Here is a 25,370-nt window from a genome sequence, read left to right as displayed (position 1 = left end):
TATATGAGAAGAGAGAGATTATTGAATTGAGTGGGCGCTGTGGTGTGCGAGGTTCCGCCTGTTTGCCCTGATCCGGGGGGAGCGGTTTGGCTGTGGCACTCTGCGCGCGCCCCTGTGTTCCGGGCAGCGTTCGGCCGACGTCTCGGCACCGGCGGGACAAAGTGCCGGCCTCACCACGTGCTAACCGGGCCGGCAGCAAAGCTAAGCCGCAGGCTCCCTCTCACTTTTTATATTTTACAGATGGTAATATTACACGGAGGAACAGCGAACCTAGACCACACCTAGAGAAGAGAAATGCACCCGCAATACTCACTGCTCTTTGTGGAGTTTTATTTTTATTGTAACCCCCCCCCCCCCCCCCCCCCCCCTTTTAGCTCATGCGTTGAAATGGAGTCTGTGTGGGTGTGCTGAACGTGTGTACAAGGATGAGGGGCAGGTGTGCGTGTGGTTGTGACTTAGGTGTTGGTGGATGTGAATGTAGGTGTGGGTGGGTGGGTGTGTGTGTGGATGTGGATGTATGTGAGTGTGGGTGTGTTTGTGTGTGGATGTGGGTGTAGGTGTGTATGCGTGTAGATGTGGGTGGGTGGGTGTGTGTGTGTGTGTGTGTGTGGATGTATGTGAGTGTGGGTGTGTTTGTGCGTGGATGTGGGTGTAGGTGTGTATGCGTGTAGATGTGGGTGGGTGTGTGTGTGTGTGGATGTATGTGAGTGTGGGTGTGTTTGTGTGTGGATGTGGGTGCAGGTGTGTATGCGTGTAGATGTGGGTGTGTGTGTGTGTGCATGTGTGTTTTCGTTTGGTTTTGTTGTGAGAACACACCAGAATGGTGCTCTGTCCCTGTCGGGATCCTGCAGATTTCGTCTGCGGTCTGCACTCATTGACCGTGCACACACGTGCTCGCGCTCACGCTCACGCAATATTCCACATGTGCTTCAGGCGAAAAGAAAGAATACACATATGTGTGTGTGTGTTATGCACGGGGCCCTGGGTTTTCAGCGACCGTGTCTCAGTGCCTGCAGTCCGGTCCTGATGAAGCCACCTGTCATTAATCCCGCTGTGGTGCCGGAATCATCTCAATTAGTCATGTGACTGCACTGACTTTACCTCAGCGAGCTGACCTGTAGAAGACAGCAGAGTGTCGACGCGTGTCCAGTCTTCAGTATTCCTGATGTTTACCTGTGGAAGAATGATTTGTCGAGCGGTCAGTTCTGTCCCTTTCCTCATGCGGATGGAACTCATCTTGAATCGTTAATTCCCATTCGATTCGACAAATCACGAAGCCTTATTTCCTATCGAATAGCAAGAAAATCTTGAAGCGCGTCCCTAGTTAAAACGATTACGTTTGATTTATTATCATTCAGAAGTGTATTTCTTAGTATTTATTATTAAACTGGGCAGCTTTTTTGACATCTGCAAAAATTGTTCTCCACACGATCTCTCTGCAGTGTTTTCGAGAGAATATGTATAAATAAAGGTTGTTTACAAGGTCTTTATGGGAAAAAAAAGACTCCTTCGCTTTAGATTAGGGTATGCAGTTTTTGGAATTGCCATTTGACACGCTACCGAAACAGCAGACTTGCAGTGAACCGCAGGCTGCAGACCCCGGTCGCATTAAACACAGGGCCCTGATTGGTGAGAGTGTATATTTTGACGGCACATTCAGTCCTCGATTTGGGGTAGGATCGCCGAGGCGCAGACGCAACAAGATTATTTCCCCCCCCAACTACTGCCAGTCAACGAAATGCTGAAGCTTCACCCAGAACTCGAGAGCAGACGCGAAAAGGGCTGTCTTGTCCAGAGGTGGGTAACCCGGCTTCAAAGAGTAAAAATACTGACCATGTATTTGCTCCACCAACATGCACTAAACCAGCTGATTACAATAATTAGGTCTCCTATCATGCTGAAGAGTTATGCTAATTAGACTCAGCTGGTTTAGTGCATGGTGGTGGAGCAAATTCACGGTCAGTCTTTTTACTCTTTGAAGCCGGGTTACCCACCTCTGGTCTTGTCCTAAGTTGCGATCGGGGGAAACGAACCTGCTGCGGTCGCTGTTCTGATTCGTCCTTTGGTGTGGAGTTTTGAGGTATTTTGCAAATGCCACTACTAGGTGAGAACAACAGTTTACGATAATACTGTGCTTCTGCTGTCAAGCTAAGTTACTTGGTACAGTATTCCCTCTCCCTCGTCCTTAAACGCAGAGCAGACGTTTTGACACGTTCACCCACGGATACAAAATTGAATGTGACGAGTTTGGGGCTAGTAAAATTTCAGCTCTTGCAGGTAGTTTGGCCAGCTTCAGAAGAGAGCTCCTTGTTGCTTGGCGATCAGTGGGTCTCTGGTCAGGTATCTGACAGGGTTACTGTGTTAGTATCCAACTCCCAGTCCACTGGGAGCCCCTTTTGTCGCAACTTGTTCCCCCAAGAGCCTGGTACGTTTGCTTAGATGAACATGCCACCCCATCCCTGTTCGACAAACAATTTTTAATTACTCCTCCGCACCCTCGGTTGGACCCCCATTTTCATTTCTGTCGAGACTGTGGACGTCTGCAGTGAACGCAGAAGAACACGACTTTAAAAAACATTTTTGAATATTTAAAGCAAAGTTGGAAATTGAGAGGGACAGGCACTGCATTTCCAATGCATTCTCATCCTGGCAAATAATAAAAAGAGATTATGCACTCATGGCTGCTTCTGAAGTATTTGTTCTTTTTTGTTTGTAGAAAGTCCCAGAAGGAACGTCCTGTCGCACTCGTGTTTGCTCCCGCTGCTCTGTGTGTGTGTATGCGTGCCTGCGTGTGTGTGTGTGTGTGTGTGTGTGTGTGTATGCGTGCCTGCGTTGTGTGACTGGATGTGATGGCTGGCTGGGGGCAGCCTGCTGTGTCCAGTTTTCATTGGGCCGCGCTCATAATTCCCGCCAGGCTGAACGCTTCAGCTCGATGGCGCCGCGCCTGGCGGTGTCTCCATGCCCGGCATCACGCGGGGGAGCGAGCGCGGTCTCGTTCCGCTCTCCGCTGCGCCCAGTTCAGTCTGGCGGGGCGAGCGTAACCCGCGCCCTGGCTCTCTAGCCGCTGGAGCGATGCTCGGCGGCGGGCGGCTTCGTAGCGGAGCTCGGCGCTCACCCCGGTCTCTCCCCCCCCCAGAGCTCCGCGCTGAGCCCGGGAGGACCGGACGCCAGCTGCGCCGCCGCGATCTCCACGTGCCCCTCAAGAGGGAGGAGCAGCTGGAGAAGTGCGCGGCTCCTTCCGAATTCTCGTCCGCCACGGTCCAGGCGAAACCTTTCTTCGCGCTAGCCTCTTCACGTCGTGGAGGGGGCGCGCGATAAGGACCTCGCATCTGCCCCGCGCGTCCGTCAGTCCCGAGCGGCGCGTGTTTGAATGAGCGGGGCGGCCTTCGTTGTTTTTACGCAGCAGCCTCCCGCCGAGAGTGCCGAGCCCCCGTGCCACGCCCACCCGTACCTACAGTAGCCTACGCGGCTCCCGCGATGAGCAAGGCCGCTGGAGAAGCTGTGTTCTTCGAGGCTTTCCGGCTGTGGAGCCCTGCGCACTCCGGCTAACGTCGCTTTCAGACTCAATCTGTCGCCGTTTTTCTGACGGCAGGCCCACTGCCACATCGCCGTGGTGCTCATAATGGAAACGGAGCTGTGGAATGAAAGCAGTCTGCGGTGGTGCCTGTAGTGCTGTGTGTGGCTCTTTTCAGGGCCTGTCTCACAGTGGAACAGGTGCTGCTTCAGTGTCTTTCCTAGGGGGCTGGGTGAGAGCTGCCCAGGGATTAGGGACAGGTTTGCTACATTTACACCATGTCCAGTGCATTTTGTGTGAGTGTGTGTATGTGTGTGTGTGTGTTTGTACTACTGTCTTTGTGAGGACCAAATGTCCTCACAAGGATAGAAAGATGAAGAAAATTACGGGAAGTGGTCCTCATCATTTCAAGAGGCTGTTTTAGGGTTAAGACTTAGGGTTAGGGTTAGGGTTAGAGGTTATGGAATGAATGTAGTCAATGGAAATTAGTCAAAAGTCCTCACAAGTATAGCAATACATACGTGTGTGTGTGTGTGTGTGTGTGTGTGTGAATATGGAGAGTGTGAGAAGAATGTATTTGTTTGATATTTTATATTTTTTCATTGCTTGTGGGCTCACCTCTTTGCCTTGTTGTTGGTATCCTGGTTGTTCTGATGAGAATGAATTGTGTACCTTTGTTGGGGGGATGGGTGGAGGGGATTTCTTTTAAAAAAAAATTTGTTTCAGTTTTAAGATTTAGGTTTTTTTTTTTTCCTACCTCAGATGTACTGGGATTCCCAGGTCTAAGTTTAGGTCTCTTCACTGCAGAAACCCCCTGTCTTTGGTGATGGACTACCTTCCCCCTAGTCTCACTTTGATGCATTCCAGGGCATTTAGCAGATGCTTTTATCCAAAGTGACTTAAACAATTTATTTACGTATCCATTACATATCAAAGAATTTGTACAGCTGGAACTGAAGAAATTGAGGGCAAGTACCTTGCTCAAGAGTACAACAGCAGAGTCCTATCTTGAAATTGAACCTGTAACCTTGAAGCTACAAACCCAATTATACCCAGTATACCCATTATTCTATAGTTCTGCCTCCTACCGCTGTAGTTACCAACCATGCTACCGGATAGATGCTAGCCACTTGGAACTCATGTTTACCTGCCTCTTTGTAAGATCCTTGTAAAACACATCAGTAGGGTTTGGCTCAGTTTACTTCCAGATTTAGTTAATTTATGTTGCCATGGGAATTAAACATCTTAAGTCGAATCAACTAGACGTTGAATTCTAGGTAGTCTACAGCAGTGGTGTCAAACAGCCACAGTGTCTGCAGGTATTTGTGGTTTCCTTTCAATCAGCAGCCAATTAAGACCTAGAGAACAAGGTATGTGGAAGTATTTAGCCAATCAATGAATCAAATGAATCACTTGTGCTGAAACAAACCAAAATGACAGCAGACACTGCGATCAACGGTCTCTGTTGATGCTTCAGAGAAGCAATGCACTGACTGCCTTGGGGGCAGTGGGGCATGGATTTATTTTATTTTTATCACTTAGTCATATTGATACCACTATTAACCAGGGCTTCATTGTTTTTGTGTTTTTCTTTGAATTATTGGTGAGGATTTTGTGGCCCGACAGTGATATGATATGAAGGCTGACTCCAAATTTTGAAGATTATTTCCCTTGGCAATTCAAACACATCGGAAAAGTGTCAACGTCTGTTTATTACCGTGCCTTCTGGGATAGCAAAACCTAATAGATCAGTTTGCTGTGGATGGCGGTGCCCTCTCTATCGAGTGGAAGAAAATAATGAAAATCTGCAATTCTACTATAAACGACCCAATGAACAAAAGAAAAGAGGAACTGTAACTTTATTTTCTGCATTGCTTATAACACAAGCACAATGTTGGGACATGTCAGTAGCTATAATATCAGTAGATGTATGTCCAATTTCAAGATTGATTTCATAGTTTGAATAATTTACACCTGTTAACAGAACTCCGGGATCTATATTTGTCATTTTGAAACACCACATGCGTATTATCAGTTTGACCACTAGATGGTACCCTATCACGACGCAAGACAATCTGTCCAGGACAATAGCTCTATTGTTTATATAATAGTCACTGAAGATAGATTTGCCTGCATAATGAGCATTATTTAAATGAGAACATTTGTATTTCTATGGGGTAAAGGAGAAGAGCTGTTCACAAGGAGAATTTTAAAAGGGGGCTTTATCATGTAAATATCATATGTGCTTCTATCAAACAACTGGGACTATTGAGCTGTGTTTTATAGGAGAATTTATTGGACACTGAGTAAGACCTTGCTTGTTAATTAGCACTTCCTGTGCTATTAAGACCCCAGATCTAAAATAAAGCACCGTGAATGCATAATTGCATAAAATACGTAAGTGCATATGGGGGTAAAAAAACATTTGCAAGGCCATGGACAAGCAACCTGTGCTTGGCTCAGTTTCACTTTATAGCAGTGATGTTTAATATTAGTCTAGGGGGACATTTTTATTTTTTCCCACCAAACAGCTCAAACAACTATTTTAATGCATCACTGCCCTGACACCTAATTAAACCAATTTATCCATTTACTGCACAGTGCTTTAGAGTGATACATATTCTGTATTCCAGAACTTGCATGACGGACCTGTTCTTGTTAATTTTTGGTTATACTAAGCTATGCTTTTTGGAGTCTACACAACTCTTCATGTGTGAAGCACCCTTAAAGAATATTCACTCCTGCTTATGACAAAGGGCACTCAATTCCAGAAAAGAAAAAAAAGAAAATCTCTATGTTACGTTGGGACAAATATTCACAACTGCTGAGTATAATATGGTTGTGTTCTCAAGAAGATATGAAACATTTTAAAGAAAGTGTAGTCCTTTTTACAGTTAAGGATACTGGCCTTGCTACATCTCACTATCCTGGTCCAGCTGATTTTGGAAGGAGGGAATGAGCTCTAGTTTAGTTCTAGTCAGTCGGCCTCTGTGCCGCCGCCCGTGTCCCACCTGGGGATCGAATTCCCACCCCTCCTCAGATTTTGGGCTCCCGTTCTTGCCCGGGTCAATTCTTTCCTCCTGTCGGATGGAGCTGGCCCATCCAGACCTCGTATCCCACCCAAGTGTCTCTTCTCCGTTCCCCGACACAGCGCTGGGACTCCGCCCTCTGTGTTCAAGCCCCTCCCACCCCAGCATCCACGGTAGCCTTTTCTCCGCTGCCTGTACGCTTGGCTTAGAGTGTCCGTCAGCTTCCCCCGTCCTTCCGTTTTTTGTGGTTCTGGCCCTCGCCTGGTGGGATAGCCTGGAATCGCCCTGCCGCAGTTCTCCCCAAAACGGCTCCTCCTTCCCGAGTGAGCTGTGTGATTCTGAGAGAGGGGTCCTCCACCTGTCCCGTTCCAGAGGCCCGGGACTCCTGTGGGACAGGTCATCGAGGTCGAGGCCCTCCTCGCTGGACATGTCCCAGAAAATGTCTCTCTCCGTGGGCCTCTTCACCAGGTGCACCCTCTGCGCCTCATTCCCATAATCCCCTCCGTCAGCTGACCAAAGGACCAAGAGGGTTACATGCGGTTTACAACAAGCATGACAGGATAAATTAGCGTCAGCAATTATTAGCAATTAGTTGTGTAGTCTGTGCATGCTGTGCCTGCAAATGTTCAGTGCTCCATAAGATTAAAAATCCTCCAGTTAAATTCACTATCACTGGACTCCAAGTCCTACCTGTGGAGTTACCTGAACTATCTGAGCAAACTGCTGCCTGACTGAACTACTGAATTAAGTACTGAATTATTAATGCTGGCAGTGATGCTAGAATTATTTCTTACGAGCCTGCATAGCTGTCACTCTTATCCATGGCGATTTACAAGGCTTATTTTGTACATTTATTACAACATATACTGTGTATGCATTACTGTTGAAGTAATGATGCAGGTGACTTGCAGTGATTCAGCCTGCTGGACCTTCATGACCAGTGTCTTCGGTATCTGTTCTGTGAGTCGGTGTCAGTCGTCACATGGTCCGATGGTGTGACCATGTGACCAAACAGGTAGGTCTCACCATTCCCTGTGAAGATGGTCCTGCCTTGCCGCCGCCGCTCCCTCTGCTCCTGCATCTCTCGAGCCCGCCGCCGGTGGGACCGGCGCTGGCTGTGAGCCTGTCGACCGAGGACCGCCTGCGCCTCCAGGACCCTTCCCTGAGCCTGAGCCCGAAAGAGTTACACAGCGCACACGCGTGACCCAGGTGAGCTTATGCGTTTTATCTCTGAACATCTGAAATGTTCAAGTGACAACTCAGCTGGCTGTTTCAATGGGAGTTAAAATGACCTGGCACTGTATGCAATGTAGGTACAAATAAATTCCTCAGTAAAAAAATATGTTTAAAGCTTTAGCAGCTAAGCTGTGGGTGGTCATAATTACGACTGTTGTCTTTGACATGAGGAGAAACAGAAGCTGTCAGATTATGGTATTCCCAGTTTCCACACTAATTATATGAAAACAAAAGAAGATTTGCAACTGTTTATCTGTGTTTTGTATATGTGAAAATCATCTGTAGAAGAAGGGCTTTTTACACTGGCTGCTCCTCAAACAACCTTGTAAAATACATGATACACAATGATATAACTGGCACATCTGGGTCATGAACAGCATTCCTGTTTACACAAAACTGCATCTACTGTATGTGCGTGCAAACAAAGCCTAATGGATGTATTCTTACAGCTAAAACTAATTCCCTCAAAATTAACATTGCCATGGAATACATTAGTCTTAAATAAAGATTATTTAACTCAAGCATGTTACTTAAGGCTGTCAGGATATCAGGCAAATCTCTAAAGTCCTCCTTTAATGCCTCTAGTCTTACGAAACAGTGCCTTGAGAAAGCCACCCCCCCCCCTCTTGATTATTTCTCATTTTTCTGTGTTGCAAAATCAAATGAAAATATATTTGAAATTGATTTTTTTTTGCTATTTAACAAATTCACTATGATGTCAAAATGAAATAAAATATATTGATGTCTTCAGAATTATATTAAAAATAAAACCCGACTTAGTATCAAGAGCCTAAATTGGGCTAGGAGTAATCCATGTTCTTGAGAGACTGCGCAAATATTGATTTTGAATCTGCCTGTGCTCAACTGCATGATTGCAGAATAAATATCACCAACTCTGTGAGGTCTCTCAACTGAAACAGAAGATCAAATCAGTCTCACTGGACTGATTCGATCTTCTGGAGTTAGCTATAACAAAGATTGCCGAAGCTTTGAATGAGTACCATTAAGTTCATTTCAACAAAATGGACAAAAATATTGAGCAACCCAGACACTACCAAGATCAGGCCATCCTACCAAACTGAGAAACTGTCAGAGAAATGACCAAGAGGTTAGCTCTAACACAGAGCTGCAGAGCTCATTGGCTGAAACAGGAGAAACTGTCCAGAGATCAACAATCTCTTCAGCACTTCACAGATTTGGCCTCCTTGAGAAAGTAGCTAGATGAAAGGCTGACATTAAGTCACGCCTGCAGTTTGCCAGAAGCCATGTAGACAGAATCCAAGACCTTCTGGAAGAAAATATTTTGGTCTGGTGAGAATAAAATTGAAGCTCTTTGGCCTGATAGCAAAGTGCTGTGTTTGTTGCGAATCAAACGACATCCCTAGGCAGCATCGTGCTAGTGGGTTGCTTTTCAACAGGATGGACTGGGAAGCTTGTTGCCATCAATGGTAAGATGGAGGGAGCCAAAGACAGGCAAATCTGTGGGGAGAACCTCTTACAATCTACATGAGATCTGCATTTGATGAATAAAAAATATTTTTGCTTCATAAATGTGTTGCACATATTGTCTTGATGAGGGGGAATGTATTTCACTGCATTACAATTTAACAGTGCAAAATATGAAAAAGTTCAAGGGGGCTGAATTCTTTCGGAAGGCGCTGTATGTCTATTTATAATTGTGCTGCTCCTCATTACGGAATGCCTTCATAATAAAAACTTATTGCATTTTCACTGAGCTGGATTAGTTATGATCAAGAACTAATAGTCTCCTTTCAGTGGGACTCTTGAGAGACCATTTGCATAAATTTTAACTGTGAACTGAAATAACTCTACGGCGAAATGAGAATGCGAGAATACAGTGGCATTTATACCATCGAGGGACCTGGCTTAACAAGAACTCATGAGGACTGTCAAATTTCAACGTGGCCAACAATTTCCCCATGGACTTTGAGGGCTGTGAAGCTAGTTACATGTAAACCCACCCTTATCGGAACTTTGGGCACAAGACTGTTAAAATAAGTTTAAAATATGTTTAACCACATAATTATCATAGGACACATTTTAAACAACATAAAAGATCAAGAGATTGGTCATGACAAATACCGGCATACACAATGGGTCCCCAGGACCAGGGTTCAGAAACACCCTAGATCGACGTTTGTAACTTTGTTCTTGAACGAGGCTGACCTGTCCAACAAAGTATCCTCTCAGAACAGCTTGAAATTAAAAAAATCTTTTGACAACATTCAAAGATCAACTTCATTTTCCATACTGAAAAAACACAGGTGTCCTGATGTGGTGGTTGTAATTTTTGCGAATATATCGGGAAAACTACACCTTTTCCCTGTACCCTGAAACAGGATCCCAGCGTGGGACGGTCGTGGCTACACCTCCCCCCCCTCCTCCCCACTTTCCAGTCCGCCAGTGCAGTAATCAGACCCGACGGGACGGCTACGCCCAGGCTCGGCGCTTGCCAGCTGTCTCGCCCACGCAAAAGCAAGAAGCAAAGAAGCATGTCTGCGCCTCACTAGAAAAGGCACACGCTGTCCCACTCTGAGGAGCCCAGCCCCCAGTGAACTCACAACGTTCTCTCAGCGTTGCTGCGACGTCGGTAGAACGATACATGCAGCACTGAAGACATTTACTTGTCTAGCGATATGTAGCCCCTATCAAAGCACTACGCAGTGTCGAGTTCTGTGGGGTTAAAGCCAGCTTGGGGTTCTGTACCTGCAGTAGACTGCTTGTGCCACAGCGCCCCCCCTGGCTGTGGGTGAAAGAGTGGAGGGCAGCCCCACTTTTCTGTCCTGTGCCCTATAGAGGAAGAGCAATAAGTGAAGAGTAAAGCTAAGGCTGCAGAGTGGATGGTAACATATAGTCTAATGACAGGGCAAACAACCTAGTCCCGGTTTCATTCTAAGAGCAGAGTAGCTGTCATATAGAGTAGGCAGAGCCATTTTACCAGGACCTTGGAGGCTCCATCGAGCAGAATTGTAGGCGGAGCCAGTGGCTGCAGGGCCTGAGGAGAGAGTAGAAAGATACAGTCGGGCACAAGAGGTCACAGCGACAGCATCCTACAGCGAAACTGCATTTCCTCACCCAGAGGATGAGCTGCCATCTTGTACTTCTCAAGTATGTTTTTCTTTTCTGTATGACAATTTAGACAAAAGAGCTGCAGGTATGATGAAAGATTCAAGGCCAGGTAGCTGATACATCAGCCAATGGGCTACTGACCTGTGGTCTCCGGGGCGGGTGGGACTGAATGATGCTGTGTCCCACATTGGAGCTGTGACTGTGAGACATGTAACCTGCGGACAACCACATACAAATGGACTGACAGAGAGACACACACAGAAAGGGCTGGACAGCTTTAATGTAACGTTGGCTCCTGTTTTGTCATTTCCCTTAAGAGCACAATAAGAGCCTTATTTGATAGGAGGGTGTGGATCTGCTTCATCCTGCATATGTCCTTGCCCTCTGCAAAGGGTCTTTTTCACTGAGATTCTGGATGATTTTTTGAGAATATTCTGTACTCAGTGCGTGAGCTGTTCAATGCTCATCTGTTTCTATCAGGTTGCATCATGAAGAACATCATATCTTTCTTAAGGGGAACAAACATTTCCATGTTTTAGCTGATGGTTGAAGTGTTGGAGACAAAATAGATACATATAAAAATGTTTTAATGATGGTATGAAGTAGACACATAACTTTACCTTTTGTTTCCTCTTGTATATGGGCATTTTTGTGGGCTGACGTACATCTTACACACACACACACACACACATACAATAAAATTATAGAAGTATACCTGCAGTGAGTGGTGAGAATGTCAGAGATACTTCCTGTCTCAGAGGGGGTAGCTGGTTGTTCCTCCTCCTTCCCAAACTCCCCTGTTGCTCTTCAGAGGGACTCTGCAAAGACTCTGTGGTCCAGTTTGAAATGGGCCCACTGATTCGATGCTCCCCCTGGCTGCTTTGCCGTTCCAGTGAACTGTGGGATGGTACCACCTGAGTCAGCTTCGGCCTGGTGTTATTAGATCCCATGTTCCACAGTTCCCCTCAAAAAAAGACTGGTATGACCTTCAAATTCCTGACTGGATTGGTCTGACTGTCATTCCACAAGGGTAGATTGTGTTCAACCCCTAGTTTCACAGTCCATCAAGAAACTTTTGATGAGGAACTTGATTGGTATGCCTGCAAACTGACTTCTCAGTCTCCTCTTCTGATCCCAAAACATTGCGGGTGACGTCTTGATTTGCTTTGATGTGTCTCTCTTCAGACCCGGAGCTCCTTTCCGACGGGGCATGGAGGCAGATTGTCCCACTTGGCATATGAACTGTATGTCCCAGTGCCCTTCTATCTTTCTGTTGATGAGGACGCAGCTGAAGGTCTTGTGGCTCTTGTGCGCAGAACCTTTAGTTAGTCAGTAACTAGGAACGGGAGCGTTTGCCAACTCGTACCAACTCTGGAGTCTGTGTGTCCGTCTGCACCTGTGTCTGTCTGTCCCACGTCCTCTCGATTTCCCCCACAGTGCTACACCTCTCTCTCTCTCTTGTTTGACTGTCAGCAAAGTGCAGTAATTAGAAACATTTATAGTTTTAGTTAGTGAGGCAGGTACTGTACTAGCCCCCTCCCTGTCTATTTTTTTATTTTTTTTTACTGTTCTCTTCTTCACCCCAATGAGCTGAGTTTCTATGACAACCTTCTCCCCACAGGTTACTTTCTAACTCTGAGTTAACGATTCAGTGACTGCAGGGTTTTTTTTAAACCCCCACACACACTTCTCTGACTGCTCAGGTGCGTGTAAAGGGAGCCTGGTCTAATAAATGACAGCGGCAGGGAGAACTTGGTAACAGGCACATCCGCTGTGCTCTGTCTGCATTGTCATTGGCTGTGTGCAAACCAGGAAGTCACCACTGTGCAATTTGATCCAATATTATTGTTACCCAAGTGAACAGCATCATCATCTAAAACCAAAACCATCTCGGGTGACAAATCATTGTACAACACAGTGATGATTTATGGTCATAACATGATCATTTACATAAAGTGTGTACAGCAGACTGTGGTTTGTGGCTTGTGGTCTGTGGTGAGAACACTAGACATAGGGCCTATACTCTTCTCAAGCAACCTAACATCTGCAGAAGTGATAATATTATAGTAATAATAATAATAAACTAAAGTTGATGTAAATCTTTCAGGAAATATACAAACCATGAGAGTCATATACAGAGCTATAAAGATGAGGTATGCTTTAATGCCTACTTGCCTGTGGATTAGAGAGCATACATCTGGCATCCATGGATGTGGTGCTATCTCTCCCTCACAGAGGAGCTGAGTCAGTTGCCTTGAGGAAGTAATGAGAATTTAATGCCATTCGCCCCCCCATTTACCTCTCTTCAACAAAAACATCCCTCGCTCCCATTCTCCCTTGTTCTCTTGCTCTTCTGGTTTAATGGAGCAGCAACATTGACAGAATCTGTCATTTCAGCAAATGCCTCATTAAAAAGCACATCTCTCAGCACAGCAGTCTTTAGAGCCGGCAGCCACCCTGGTCATCTGGGATAGACTGTCACTAAGCCGGGGGTGTGTGTGTGTGTCTCTATGGTAGGAGAATCGCAGAGTGGCATGTGTGCGTGTGTCCACGGTAGGAGAATCACACGGTGGAATGTGTGTGTGTGTGTGTGTTTATGGTAGGAAAATCGCACCGTAGAATGTGTGTGCCTTTGGTCAGAGAATCACAGTGTAATGTGCATGTGTGAGAGAGAGTCAGTGAATCTATATGTTTCAGTGTCAGTACGTATAGCAGAATGTATGTCTGCTCACATATGTGTTCACATGGGTGTTTGTGTGTAGACATATGAGAATGTGTGTTCAGAATTACAAAAACAACACATGGTTTTCGGGTTGAATTTTTGTATTTATTGCAAATTGTGTATAAGGAAATCCCATGCAAGCAATCTGTCATCACCCACTTCCATGGGCATGACTGGTACAGCATCACTGAACTGAGTCCTCCTACTCACTCTAGATCCTTCTTCTCCCTCAAAACTGAGACCTTCTTTCTCCCTCTTACTGCAGCTTCAGCAGCCCAAAATAGTCATGTTGTGAGTGAAGGAGTCATGCGGGCTGAAAATGATCAGGTTGTAGGGAAATTATACTGCATGAATGGATACACCTAAAGCCCGATAGCATCTTAGGGAACCCTATGGGAAGTTTTCCATTCTGTTTCCACTGAAAATCCTCTAGCCTTGCTGGTCTTCAGAGGCTATGATCAAGGCTGTGGCACTTTCCAGCTCCTATTGATAATTAAACAAACCAGTAAACAGCTTCATTGGTAGATATCCCATTCATTTTCTGGGGATATAGTAAATCAATGGCAATAACATCTCCTGTAATATAGACTTCATGTACCAGTAGAGTGTCCTATGTATATATATGTACAATTTTAATCCCACTTATGCCTTATTATTTTAATGATTTGATTAGATGTGCTCATTAGCATTTCCCCAAAATGCACTGCGCTTCTTGAATACAGCCAGTTATGATTTATGCTTTGTAAGTGCCTGACAGAATAAATGATTGAAATAAGTTAAGTGAGGCTGCTTGTTCCTGACCACATCCAAGCATCATCGTTTATTTCCTCTCTGTGACTCCTGGCCTCATATCGCACTCTCGTGGTAAAGTGAGCCATTTGTTCCCCTGGAGCTGCGCGTGCGTCAAGGCCAGGCCGTGTGTCCAGTTTCATAACAATCAGGGCCAGGCCGTGTGTCCAGTTTCATAACAATCAGGGCCAGGGCAGGCGTTACACACACGCACACACGAGCCGGCCATCTGTCTCCAGCCCTCTCGTATGGCCCGTGCAGTGATCACACGGGACGGGGGGGGGGATCTGAGGGAACCCCCGCAGAGGGACACTTCGCCAGCCGTGCCAGGGTCTCCCGGAGCTGCCCGCCCGATCCACCGAGGGGGCAGAGACCAGCTGGTTCACCGACCCCATCACGCTCTAACCCAAGCCCAGCGCTGCGCTACTGTGCCCAGAGGACCCACTCACACTGCATCGGTGCTAACACGCAATGACTGCTAATGGGCCACTTCAAGAGGAGGGCATGGCTTTGTATAAGCGTGGAGGGTAGGGAGTCACAACTGCCTAATGATGTACATTGCGTTTTCTGAAGTTTGCATTAGTTTCATGTTGCGACTGTGCAGCTTAATGAGTCCTATGATTAGCGGTTTGTCATTACTGTGGAAGGAAGACACTGGGCAGGGAAACAATAAAGACCAGCTGGGATGTGTCAACATAGATCAATGTAAAATGATGCAAGAATTGCCTTAATGGAATTCCTGAATTGTCCTTTTATTAAGAAAAAGAAATGTCTATTAAGCATAGAATATTTTACAACCATTCCTGTATATAATACTATTAAGACATTTTTTTAAATAGTCTCTGTTCCCTATTGATATATTTTTCTGAATGCGTTCAATTAATACAGATAAGATTGAGCCATACCGGCCCAGTCAATGCTTATATTCACAGAATACAGTTTGAGTGCAGGATGAGGGAGGGGTGGGGGGAGAGGGTGGGGTCAGGGGTGCGGAGAGGGAGAGGTCGTGCGAAGGGAGGGTCGGGTGTGGCCAGAAGGTATTTCAAATAAAACGCTGCCTTCCCTTCGGTGGAATCAGGTGGACAAGTTCTCGCGGCTCACTCGGAGGTCTCTGAAGGTCCTTGAAGGAAGTGGCTGCAGATTTCTCACAGCTTTTATTCTGCATTTCACTTTCCCAGCACCACTTCCTGCTTCCTGCTTCCTGCTTCCTGCTTAACCTCCGCCCCCAAGGCTGGGGATGGGCAAGGCGTGCGGGTCGGGGACGGGGAGGGGGGTCGCGGGTGGGAGGTCGGGCTGGGGGGCGGGGTCAGGGGTCAGGGGTCATGCCAGCGGGATGGACACGGCGCCGTTGGCTCGGCTCCGGCTGCGCGTGTGGCCGCTGGACTCGGTCAGCTCCTCGCCGTGCTCCTCGGCCTTCTTGTCGGCGAACGTGGCCAGGAAGCGCAGCGTGACCGAGTCCCACTCCTCGGGCAGCAGCAGCAGCAGGAAGCCCAGGCAGATGATGCAGGTGGCGGCCAGGCGCACCACGCTGAAGATCACCTCGTGCTTCAGCACGTCCACCGCTGCGGGAGGGGGGGGGGGGGAGACAAGGCCGCAGAGCGTCAGCGTTCCCTCTGATCCCTCTGAGCCAGAGACAGCCGGCCTGCAGGGCCGACGCCTCTGGAGCTCGGGGCCGAGTTTCTGCACCGGAACGACCGTCGCTACCGACCCAGGATGAAATGTGAGCACTTCATATAGATCCAGCTTTAAAAGTGCGCACATCCAAAGACTCTCTGCAGGTGCTGGATCAAGGATGAATCACATAAAGAAATACTGTCCGGACGCTACTAAATGCACCCAAGAAGAAGATTAAGATCAAGCACGTGACGAAAAATATATAGGCGTGGTAATGACGTGTATCTGTACATATAGACATGGCAATAACATGTGCACCTGAACATACGTGTGTGGTTATTACTACGCCTACATATACACAGGTAAAACGACAGTGCCAGGGACATATTTATCATGTGTTCTTGTTAAACTGGGAGCATTTGGCAGTATGCGGACATTATCTTTCCATGTGCTTCATACAGCCTCCAATAGCAACACTGGTATCTGAGAGTGTGTGAAGGGTTCACTGTTCAGACACCGGTGTTGCTGAGAGGGAGAAGAAGTGTGGGTCTGGCTTGAGAGCAGAGACCAGTGTAAATCCAAGATGCTTCTTAACACAATATGTTTATAACCAGCAACTCTGCTGCACCAAAGTTTCAAAGTTTCTTCAGAATTGTCTGCCGACAGTCTGCAACCATTGTATTTCCTGGTAACAATTCTCCTTGGGCAACACACAGTATATAAATGGTCCCACTGTGGTCTCATAAAGTAGGTTGGCAACTATAACAGAATGTTTAAGACTCACCACTGTCTTGTAACAGATCTCAAAGACTTGGCTGAATGTATTTCGCTGTTTTAAATGTTTCTACTGATTTACCATTAGTTCATATTTACAAACCAAAAGTCATTTAACTGCGTGTAATTGAGATACTCATTTTTATTATACAGTCCTTCCAATGCAGAAACAGCCTAAATATATGTATAATTGACATAATAACTTATTTAAAAGTTCAGGTAAAAGTCAGGTACAAAAATATCATTCATAAATGCATATAGCTCGAAACATTCATTATTTCCTTTTCAAGTGAAAGAGCATTAGAAAATAGCAGATTCAGATGTGAAACGCTAGCGACATTCATTAATAACGAGCTGACGGCAATCAAAGCGTGAGTTCAGAAGCCAAGCCTGAGCAGAGATTCACAAATGCGCCACTCGGAGAAGAAATCCAGCGCTACTGGTCCTGACAAAATAACTGATCCCAGGTCAGCTGTATTTTCAGGATTGTATTTTTGCAGCCCGTTGTCTAATCACGAGCCCCAGAATGCCGGCCAGAAGTGAAGAATTCAACACACGACGAACTGCCGGAAAAGGGGACTTAGGAAAAAGACAGGAATTAAGCCGGGCGAGTGTTAATTATTTGAGGAAAGAGCACACAGAATCACGGCAGCACTGGAGGCCTGACAATCAGCACAAGTGGGCCACTTCCATCCCGCAGTCTAGACACACTGAGAATCACAGGTAACCTACTGACCTTGACATAGCTCGCTGCATCGGAACATGTTCCTACGGGGAAAATAGTACTTCACGTCACCTTAGCAATTTGATCTTCCCTTAGAAGCCATAGGTGCGGTGCAGGGGACAGCAAAGGGGTGATTGTGTTTCGCGAGAAAGAGAGAGAGAGAGAGAGGGAGAGAGAGAGAGAGAAAGAACGAGAGATATGTATATACATATACGTATGTGTATATATGTATGTATGCGTAAATAACGTTTACATATGTGTATTTAGTATACAGAATTTTCAACTTTCAATATATATTTCATTATTGCTATTTATTATTTTTATCAATGTTTGTAAAATTAAAGCTGCATTTGAATTGGAGAGAGAGAGAGAGAGAGAGAGAGATAGAGACAGAGAGAGAGAGAGAGATAGAGAGATAGAGAGAAAGATGGGTACGTGCTGCAGGGGTGTCAGACCTGCTTTGTAATCACTTTGCTCATGACATCTGGCCATGCCGCCTGCGCTTGCTGTGCTGCCTGCGCCTGCTGTGAGCGTCTGTGTGTTCACGCATGAAGCGGAAACTCTCTGCGCACCTAACCCATTATCAACAGGTTACCCCTGCTGACTCCTCCAGTCACACTAGGGCACACCGACCTGACACCTGTACCACGAGTCCTTTTTAATGAAACGTTCTGAGAGGCAGGGAAGCAGCTTTCTTTGTTTAATGAATAAAGTAATGATACCATTTAAAACAGGCTAACCATCTGCTACATTTTCCCTCTGAGTGTCTATATATAGGCCCTCCAATTCTGCGTTGATTTTTAGAGTACTTAACAATTCCCCATTCATTTTTGGATACTGAATTGCAAAGGTGCTGTTTGTGTCTCTCTGCCATGTTTATGGTAATCAAGTTTCACCCTTCTGCTCTCTGATTGGCTCACTGGCTCAGATTTCACCAACTGCCATCCAAGATTCTGCACCTCTACAAACAGGGGAGTCGATGCCACACTATGCCCAAGTATGACCAACTGAAAACAGCAAACCTGGTGGATTTTCTGAGGCTACTGACTTGTTGCCAATAATAGGCTACACACTGTATGTACTGTAAATATGCCTTAAGGGCACAAACACACACACACACACACACACGGCACAATCGCAGACCTTACTCTCTGTACCTATACACAGAAGCCGATGGACGTACCTGCGTTGCCTGGCACGCTGAGCAGTGTGCCGATTGAGATGAGGATGGGGTAAGTCAGTACCAGTCCCACGTTGACCAGGATGTTGAATGCTGTGGAAGGAAGAGGAAGAAAGTTATAATGGTACACCAATACTACAACACCAATCTATGCTGAATGGCACTAACAGTGAGGATAGGAGGCTGTGTGTGTGTATGTGTGTGTGAGTGAGAGAGAGAGAGAGAGAGTGTGTGTGTGTGTGTGTGTGTGCGTGTGTGAGTGAGAGAGAGCGAGAGAGACAGAGTGTGTGTGTGTGTGTGTATGTGCATCCACTCACCCAGCCAGAGCCCAGCCACCCCACACAGGTAGCCCCACGGCAGAGTGGACAGCGAGCCCCAGTGCTCCACCTTAGTGAAGTAGAGGATGAGGGGCACGCAGGAGATGAAGATCAGGTTGAAGAAGCCCAGAGTGGAGAAGAAGTGCGCTGCCTCACCCAGGTTGGCACTGCCAAGGAACATCTTAAAGAGCACCTGAGCACAGATAACAGCAGATGGACACAAACACGCATGAAATATCCCAGTCACAGGACCTACCAAACACAAGGCTCATAGACTTACCTATACCTTCAGTTCAAGGACTTGTGAAGTCCTTTCAGGGTGTCATTCCATTTAAAATATCCATAAAAACTGTATTGTATTGTGAAGTTATTTTTAAAAATGCCCTAAATATCCACAAAAATGAATGCTATCCCAGGATCAACTCTTAAATCCCCGATCCAAACTCATTTTGAGTAGAAAGTGGATTTTGGTCCAAGTTTCTAAGCAGAATTAATTAATATAAAACATGGGCATGAATATTTTAAAAAAATAATAATAAAGAGGCTGTGCCAAAATTGTAACACTTTGAAGTACTTTCAAGTCCTTTATTTTACCTTTCTATGTTTGAATACTTTCAAGGAAGTTCAAGGAGCGTGAAAGCTCTGAAAATAGTTTCGCATTTTGTTTTGTTTATATTTTTGTACATAAACAAAAAACACCATTTAACTGCACCGCTTTGAGAAGCTAAATGAAATTTGTTAGTGAATTATTATCATTAGTGAATAACGATATCAGCGAATTGTGCATTTGGATGAGCAGATGGAAAGTAAGCAGACTCACCTTATAGAGGGCTGACGTGGAGGCGGAGCCCACGGCCAAGGCCACGCCTATGATGGAGTCGCCATGGAACCCGTCAGCATAGGCCATCATGACGATGCCCGTGATGGCCATGATCGCAGCCACGATCTGCAGAGGAGTCAAAGAGGACTGTGGGTAGAGCTAACAGGAAATGTGTCACCTCCCTGTGCCTTAACTTATCCAACATCATGCTAACCCACGTGGGATTATCTTGATATCAATAAACGGCTAGAGCTAACAGGAAATGCGCCACCTACCTGTGCCTTAACTTATCCAACACCACACTAACCCTCATAGGCTAATCTTAATGTGGATCAACCTCCTCTGTGACTGGCTGTGACTGACCCCTTGTTAGCCCAAAAGAACATGGATTCCCCTGTTTTAACGGAGCCCACTGACCCGCACGCCCATGAAGCGGTCCTTCAGCACGATCCAGGACAGCAGGAAGACGAAGGCCTTGTGGCAGCAGTAGAGGGCCGAGACGTCGGTCGCGGTGAGCTTGCGCAGGGCCAGCAGGTACAGGTAGTTGGTGAGGGTCCACAGGATGGAGAAGGGGGCCGTCCGCTTCAGGAGCAGCTTGAGGGTCAGCCCGTCCTCCCCGAATATCCGGCTGCACTCCCTGGAGAGGGAAGGGCAGGGGACACGGAGAGCGTATCCATCTGAGTTAACGCGGCCGGGGCCCCCCGCTCCAGCGTCAGGGGGTTTACAGTTGCGCATTACGCGCTGACCGCTCCTCTTCATCATGCTCAATATCCCCATCCGTCCGCCTGAGCTGAGCCCGTCGTTACGGGAGATACGCGACCATGTTATTTATATTGCGGTTTTCCTGGCACAAACAAAATGTGCTGCCTCAGATGGAAGGCACTAAGCGCTATGCAGGAGGGGCATGCATATTTAAACAACGCGGCTCCTTCAGTTGCAATTTTGGGATGTGCATTCTGGCTAAATCCCAACCCAGCCAGCGGGGAAAAGAAGGGGGGGGGGGGGGGGAGGGGGAGTAGGGGTGAGGACTGAGCCAAACCTGATTTTCTGGATGGGCGTCTGCTTCTCCCGCGTGGTGACCAGGTGGCCCGAGTAGTAGAGGGGGAAGAAGAGGATGTTCCAGTTGGTGCTGAACCAGGTGATGAAGAAGGGGCAGGAGAAGGACTGGAAGGTGAGCTGGACCACCTGCGTGGTGCCCACCCAGGAGGACGAGACGAACAGGACCACCAGCAGGCCGCCCAGGACCTTGAGCACCGCGCCGGCGCACGACTGGCACTGCGAGCGCTCTCTGCTGGCCTCGCTGGCCGGCGTCTCCGCGTGGGAGTCTGAGCCCTCCTCTCCTGCAGGGGGTGACATACAAACACGTTGTAACATAGTCCCACTCATTTTACCTAATGAAAGAAAATATCTGGACATGATGATGTTAGAGACAGAGCTTCCGTTACATTTTGAAAGTGTCTGCGCCATATTAGCTTTAGAACGTGCACCATTATCCATATGCAGATGTGCACGAGGTGGTGTTAATGGAACTGTTTTCCAGCAAGTATTCTGAGAGCTTTTCTGGAGGAAGCCAGAAAGTATTTTCAAGAGAGTAACATATTGATCTATTGTCCTTGGTGAATACCTCTCGCGGTTTGAATTACCTGCTGAGGCACAAATGCACAGCTTTGTTAAAAATGTGTTGGCTTAGCATGGTGCTTCAGACTGCCATAAATAGCCCCACGGGGGTCAGTACAGGTGCTGACAAAGTGACACTGCACACAGACCCACATGAGCACAGAAACCCAATACTTAGGCCTCGGCCCCCCGTCTCAGGGGGGCCGTGCTTCAAAAGGGAAACGTCAGCCCGAACCCGGGACATCTCGCTGGACACGACCTCCTTGTCATTCAGGCCGTCTGCTCCGCAGCTGGGCCTTGCGGATTCTGTCATTTTTTCGCTGCTGACGGCAGCATATATACGCCATGTACCGGAACAGGGAGTGATGGGATAGCTCAGCCAAGACTGCACCAGTGCTGCTATTCAGGTGTGAAAAATTGGACAGATCTACTTTATTACTGACGCAGCAAAAACGGTGGGTGACCGTCCCCTCCCCCACACACTGGAGCTACCCTCATTTCATCACTGGGCCACTGTCCCATCCGCTGCACTGCCGCTGTAGATCAGGTGCAGCTAAAGCACTCAGCACATCAAAGCTCCTCCACTTCAGGTTCAATCTGACCTTCACGGACCTGAACTGCCACTCAGGCACATCCCACTTCTACCCTACGCTAGCGCTGGATATCCGATTTGGCATAAGCACATCAGCATAAGCATGAAAGGATGCTATTTTAATCCCACAGGTTTAAATTAGCAGGCTGGGTTTGGGAGCAGCCTGTTTCTGAATGCATGTTTTAGGTGAAAATCACACGGAGATAGGGGTTTGAGGAGTAGGGCCTTGAGGCAGACGTCTGGAAGCTTTAAAGCGGAGAGAAAATCCAACAATGGCGAAAGGTTAGCAAACAAACTGCCCGGTCCCGCTCCACGCCGCAGACACGCTATGCCCAGAGAGGAAACGGCTGCAGCTCGCCGAGCTCTTTGTTTGGCTCCTCTGCACACTGCGTGTTTTCTGTGAGGCAGCAGTCCAGCTGACTCAGGGTGTTGAGGGGATACTGGGGTCCAGGGAGGCCTGAAGCTGAACCGCGGGTCCCCGTACAGCACGCCCGGGTCAAAACCAAAATGGAACACGGAGACAAATTTCCTCAGTGTTTTTTTTTTAGCATCTTGCTTTTTCGCGCACTAAGCAGCATTCATATACGGGCCAGGCAGCAGGGCGGCCAGTTAAGCATTCAGTGGTCCCCCTCCTCCAGACAACATCTAATGCCGGGGTGGGGGAGGGGAGGGGAGGGGAGGGGGGGGGCTGATTGAGGGGGAGGGAAGGGGGAGGGGGCAGTTTCCGGAGAGCCCGGGATCAATTTCGCTATGCTTCCTGCACGATCAATTTACACCAGGGCAGGAATAAAGAATGGCAGGCGCTGGCCTGGGCTGCCCGCTGGATCAGCGCTTTGGGGCCCATGCGAGCGGCGCGCTCGGTCCCACCAGCTCCCCGCGGTCTTTACGGGCTCAGCGAATCAGAGCCGCCTCTCAGCCTGTCCGTCTGCCCGTACCGCCAGTCTCCCTGCCCTCCTCCCTCCCGCCTCCGCTCGCTGCACATCACATCTGATGCAGAGCCTTTGGGCTGCAGGAAGCGTTCGTCATGGTTCACTTCCCCGTGTTACGCTAAACATTATTCAGTCTTTGGTGAAGGACAGCTATATCATCACAACATGTGTTCTGATTTCAGGAACAGGAAGTGCACTTGTCCAGCGAGCTGGCATGAGACATACTGTCCACACACACACACACACACATAGTTCTACGGCTCATTTGGTTGCAGGTTTGAACTTAGGGGACTACATATGCTGAAAAGTGTATGCATTCATGTACTGTATGCTGCTTTGAATAAACGCACCTGAATAAAAGACCCATATACTGTATATACACGTGTGTGTGCACTTGCACAAACACACACACAGAAAACTGGGTGGGTTTGTCCATTCAAATTCTACAGGCTGGCTGGCTCGGTATACCACAGGATTGGGAGAGTCTTGTAACCAGGAGGAGCACTGTTTATGCCCTTGAGGAGTGAGCTAGAGTAATCTGAATAAGGCTGTCCAATATTCAATCACCCAGGGTAAGGTCACCAGCTAAGCAAGTACATCACACAAAGGGAAAGGGTGGGGGGTGGAATGGATCCTTAGAAAGGGTTGCTGACAAGTATAGAGTACTATGCTGAAAGCATTGTGTTACATCTTTGACTCTGCATACTCAGTGAGCAAAAAGCCAGAATATAGAGAAGCCAGAATATTTAGAGGGGTGGAAATCTATGTTGAGAGACATTTTGACATAAACAGACTAGGATAACCCAAAAATAGCTCAGGTTGTACTCAGATATAGCCTAGCTACATCCTAGCCAGCTACAAAACTTTCACTTTTCAACCATACGTAGCTAGATTTTCTCCTGAAGGCCTAGACGGCGTTTCACTGACTTTTCACCACAAAAATGTTCACTGGGAACATGTTTTTTTTACAGTGTACATGCAAACATGCTCAGGTCCAGAAATAGGAGGGAAACAGACTGCCGGCACTGAACGATGGAGACATTTAAGGGCACTTTCACACACAACCACAGCTATCGATTGCAATTGTCCCTCCGCCTGCACTCTGTACATGAACCTCAGAACTGATGTGAAACCTAAACTGATAAGAGGGGCTTGAACGCTAGCACTCTCCTGAGGAGGCGAATTGACAAATGAATTCTGTATTAAGCACTGCCTGGGAATGAGGGACCCATATATACAGTACATGCAGTAGTTGTATATGCTGTATGTACTGTAGTTGGCGGCTTCACATTTTTAATCCTCCAGTAAACCACCAAAAGAAGGAAGCGGGATATAGCATGGGTACAAACAATGGACATCAACTAAAGTGTAAAAGCTAGTCTAGTAGAGTAGTGCCATGGGGTATTTCTCCATAGAGACTGAAGCCTTATTAACAGTATAGGGAGAAAAGTATAGAAACACAGTTGGTGACAGTGAGGCTGTCAAAATGGAAAAGAAGTTTAGCTGCCCAGCATTCTCCTAAGTGTCACCCACACCACCACCTTAACCAAAGCGTAGGGCTGATGCTGGTGCAAGCAGCCCAAGAGGGAGTGAAAGCGTTTAACATGCACTTTAATATCCATGCTGGTCTTGCTACCAATCCCTGTTTTATTTTAAGGGAAGAGATGAAAAGGTAAGATGATGTATGTTAGCACATTACAGAGAGATACCGTACTGGTGTGAAGCAAGGCAACCAAGATTCATTTGATCAGTTGTAACGTTCTGCAGACCAGCCCCTAGCTAAAGACATTAGTTAAGGCAAACAGTCTAGTTTTTACAACAATGGAAATGTCACAACAAATATATCAGGAGAGCAGGCACTTCAACAAAGGCTGCTTTTCTGCTTATGCATGTTTTATACCGTTATGCGCATAAAATGTTGACTATAGGCCATTAAGGTTCTATCCGACTTCAGAAAACACCAGCTAGCTGGGCTTTAAAGGAGAATGAGAAGAAGAGGTGGAAGGTCTAGGGTTATAAAGCGAAAGTCCTGCCATGTTTCTTCTGGCACAACACAGCCAACTGATTTCACTAATCAGTTCTAACTCCTGGCTGGAAAATCGTGCTAATTAGTATAATCAGGTGATTGGAACAAAATGCCGGGCAGGAGTTTTCCTCCCTGAACCTGGATTTTCCAGCTCCGACGATGAGAACACAGTGCTGAGGAGAACGCAGAGCCGCAGTCTGTCCAGTGCGTTCACATATACAGTTCAATGATGCATTTGCCCTTGTCTTGTAACCTAATCAGTAATACCTGGGCGTATTTTTGCCCTCAGAGAATTTGCGTCACAGAACACAAGCACAGCTTCATTTGGTTGCAAGCAGTGTCCTGATGCGTCTTACCATTATGCAATTCAATTCATAGTGGAGTTAATGACCTCAAA

General features: G+C 47.0%; 2 protein-coding genes across 4 annotated transcripts in view; both read right to left on the bottom strand.

Annotated features, from left to right (window-relative positions):
- Nucleotides 1–5,355: 5,355 nt before the first annotated feature.
- LOC118221820 lies at nt 5,356–12,351 on the bottom strand. Of its 2 annotated transcripts, none has more exons than XM_035407218.1 (6): nt 11,585–12,351; nt 11,011–11,084; nt 10,739–10,795; nt 10,507–10,590; nt 7,570–7,711; nt 5,356–7,052 (listed from the first exon to the last, which is right to left on the bottom strand). In XM_035407218.1, exons 1-6 carry the CDS (start codon nt 11,817–11,819, stop codon nt 6,427–6,429), a joined length of 1,218 nt encoding a protein of 405 aa, XP_035263109.1. In that variant the 5' UTR covers nt 11,820–12,351; the 3' UTR covers nt 5,356–6,426. The 2 variants fall into 2 exon arrangements, with proteins under 2 accessions (XP_035263109.1, XP_035263115.1); XM_035407224.1 differs by having other exon boundaries at nt 10,745–10,795.
- Nucleotides 12,352–13,011: 660 nt separating this feature from the next.
- Nucleotides 13,012–25,370, bottom strand: part of slc35f4 (solute carrier family 35 member F4) — a 44,557-nt gene continuing 32,198 nt past the window's right edge. For both annotated transcript variants that reach the window (XM_035410662.1, XM_035410670.1), the window contains exons 2-7: nt 20,849–21,149; nt 20,227–20,446; nt 19,810–19,935; nt 18,990–19,182; nt 18,676–18,765; nt 13,012–15,942 (exon numbers count right to left, since the gene is read on the bottom strand). In XM_035410662.1, coding sequence (XP_035266553.1) covers nt 15,701–15,942; nt 18,676–18,765; nt 18,990–19,182; nt 19,810–19,935; nt 20,227–20,446; nt 20,849–21,149 — 1,172 coding nt within the window. In that variant the 3' untranslated portion in view covers nt 13,012–15,700. The remainder of the gene's footprint in view (nt 15,943–18,675; nt 18,766–18,989; nt 19,183–19,809; nt 19,936–20,226; nt 20,447–20,848; nt 21,150–25,370) is intronic.

This window comes from Anguilla anguilla, chromosome 1 (assembly GCF_013347855.1).
Source record: "Anguilla anguilla isolate fAngAng1 chromosome 1, fAngAng1.pri, whole genome shotgun sequence".
Lineage (NCBI taxonomy): Eukaryota > Metazoa > Chordata > Actinopteri > Anguilliformes > Anguillidae > Anguilla > Anguilla anguilla.
Note: the sequence above shows the minus strand (reverse complement) of the source record. Positions and strands in the feature narration are given on the sequence as shown.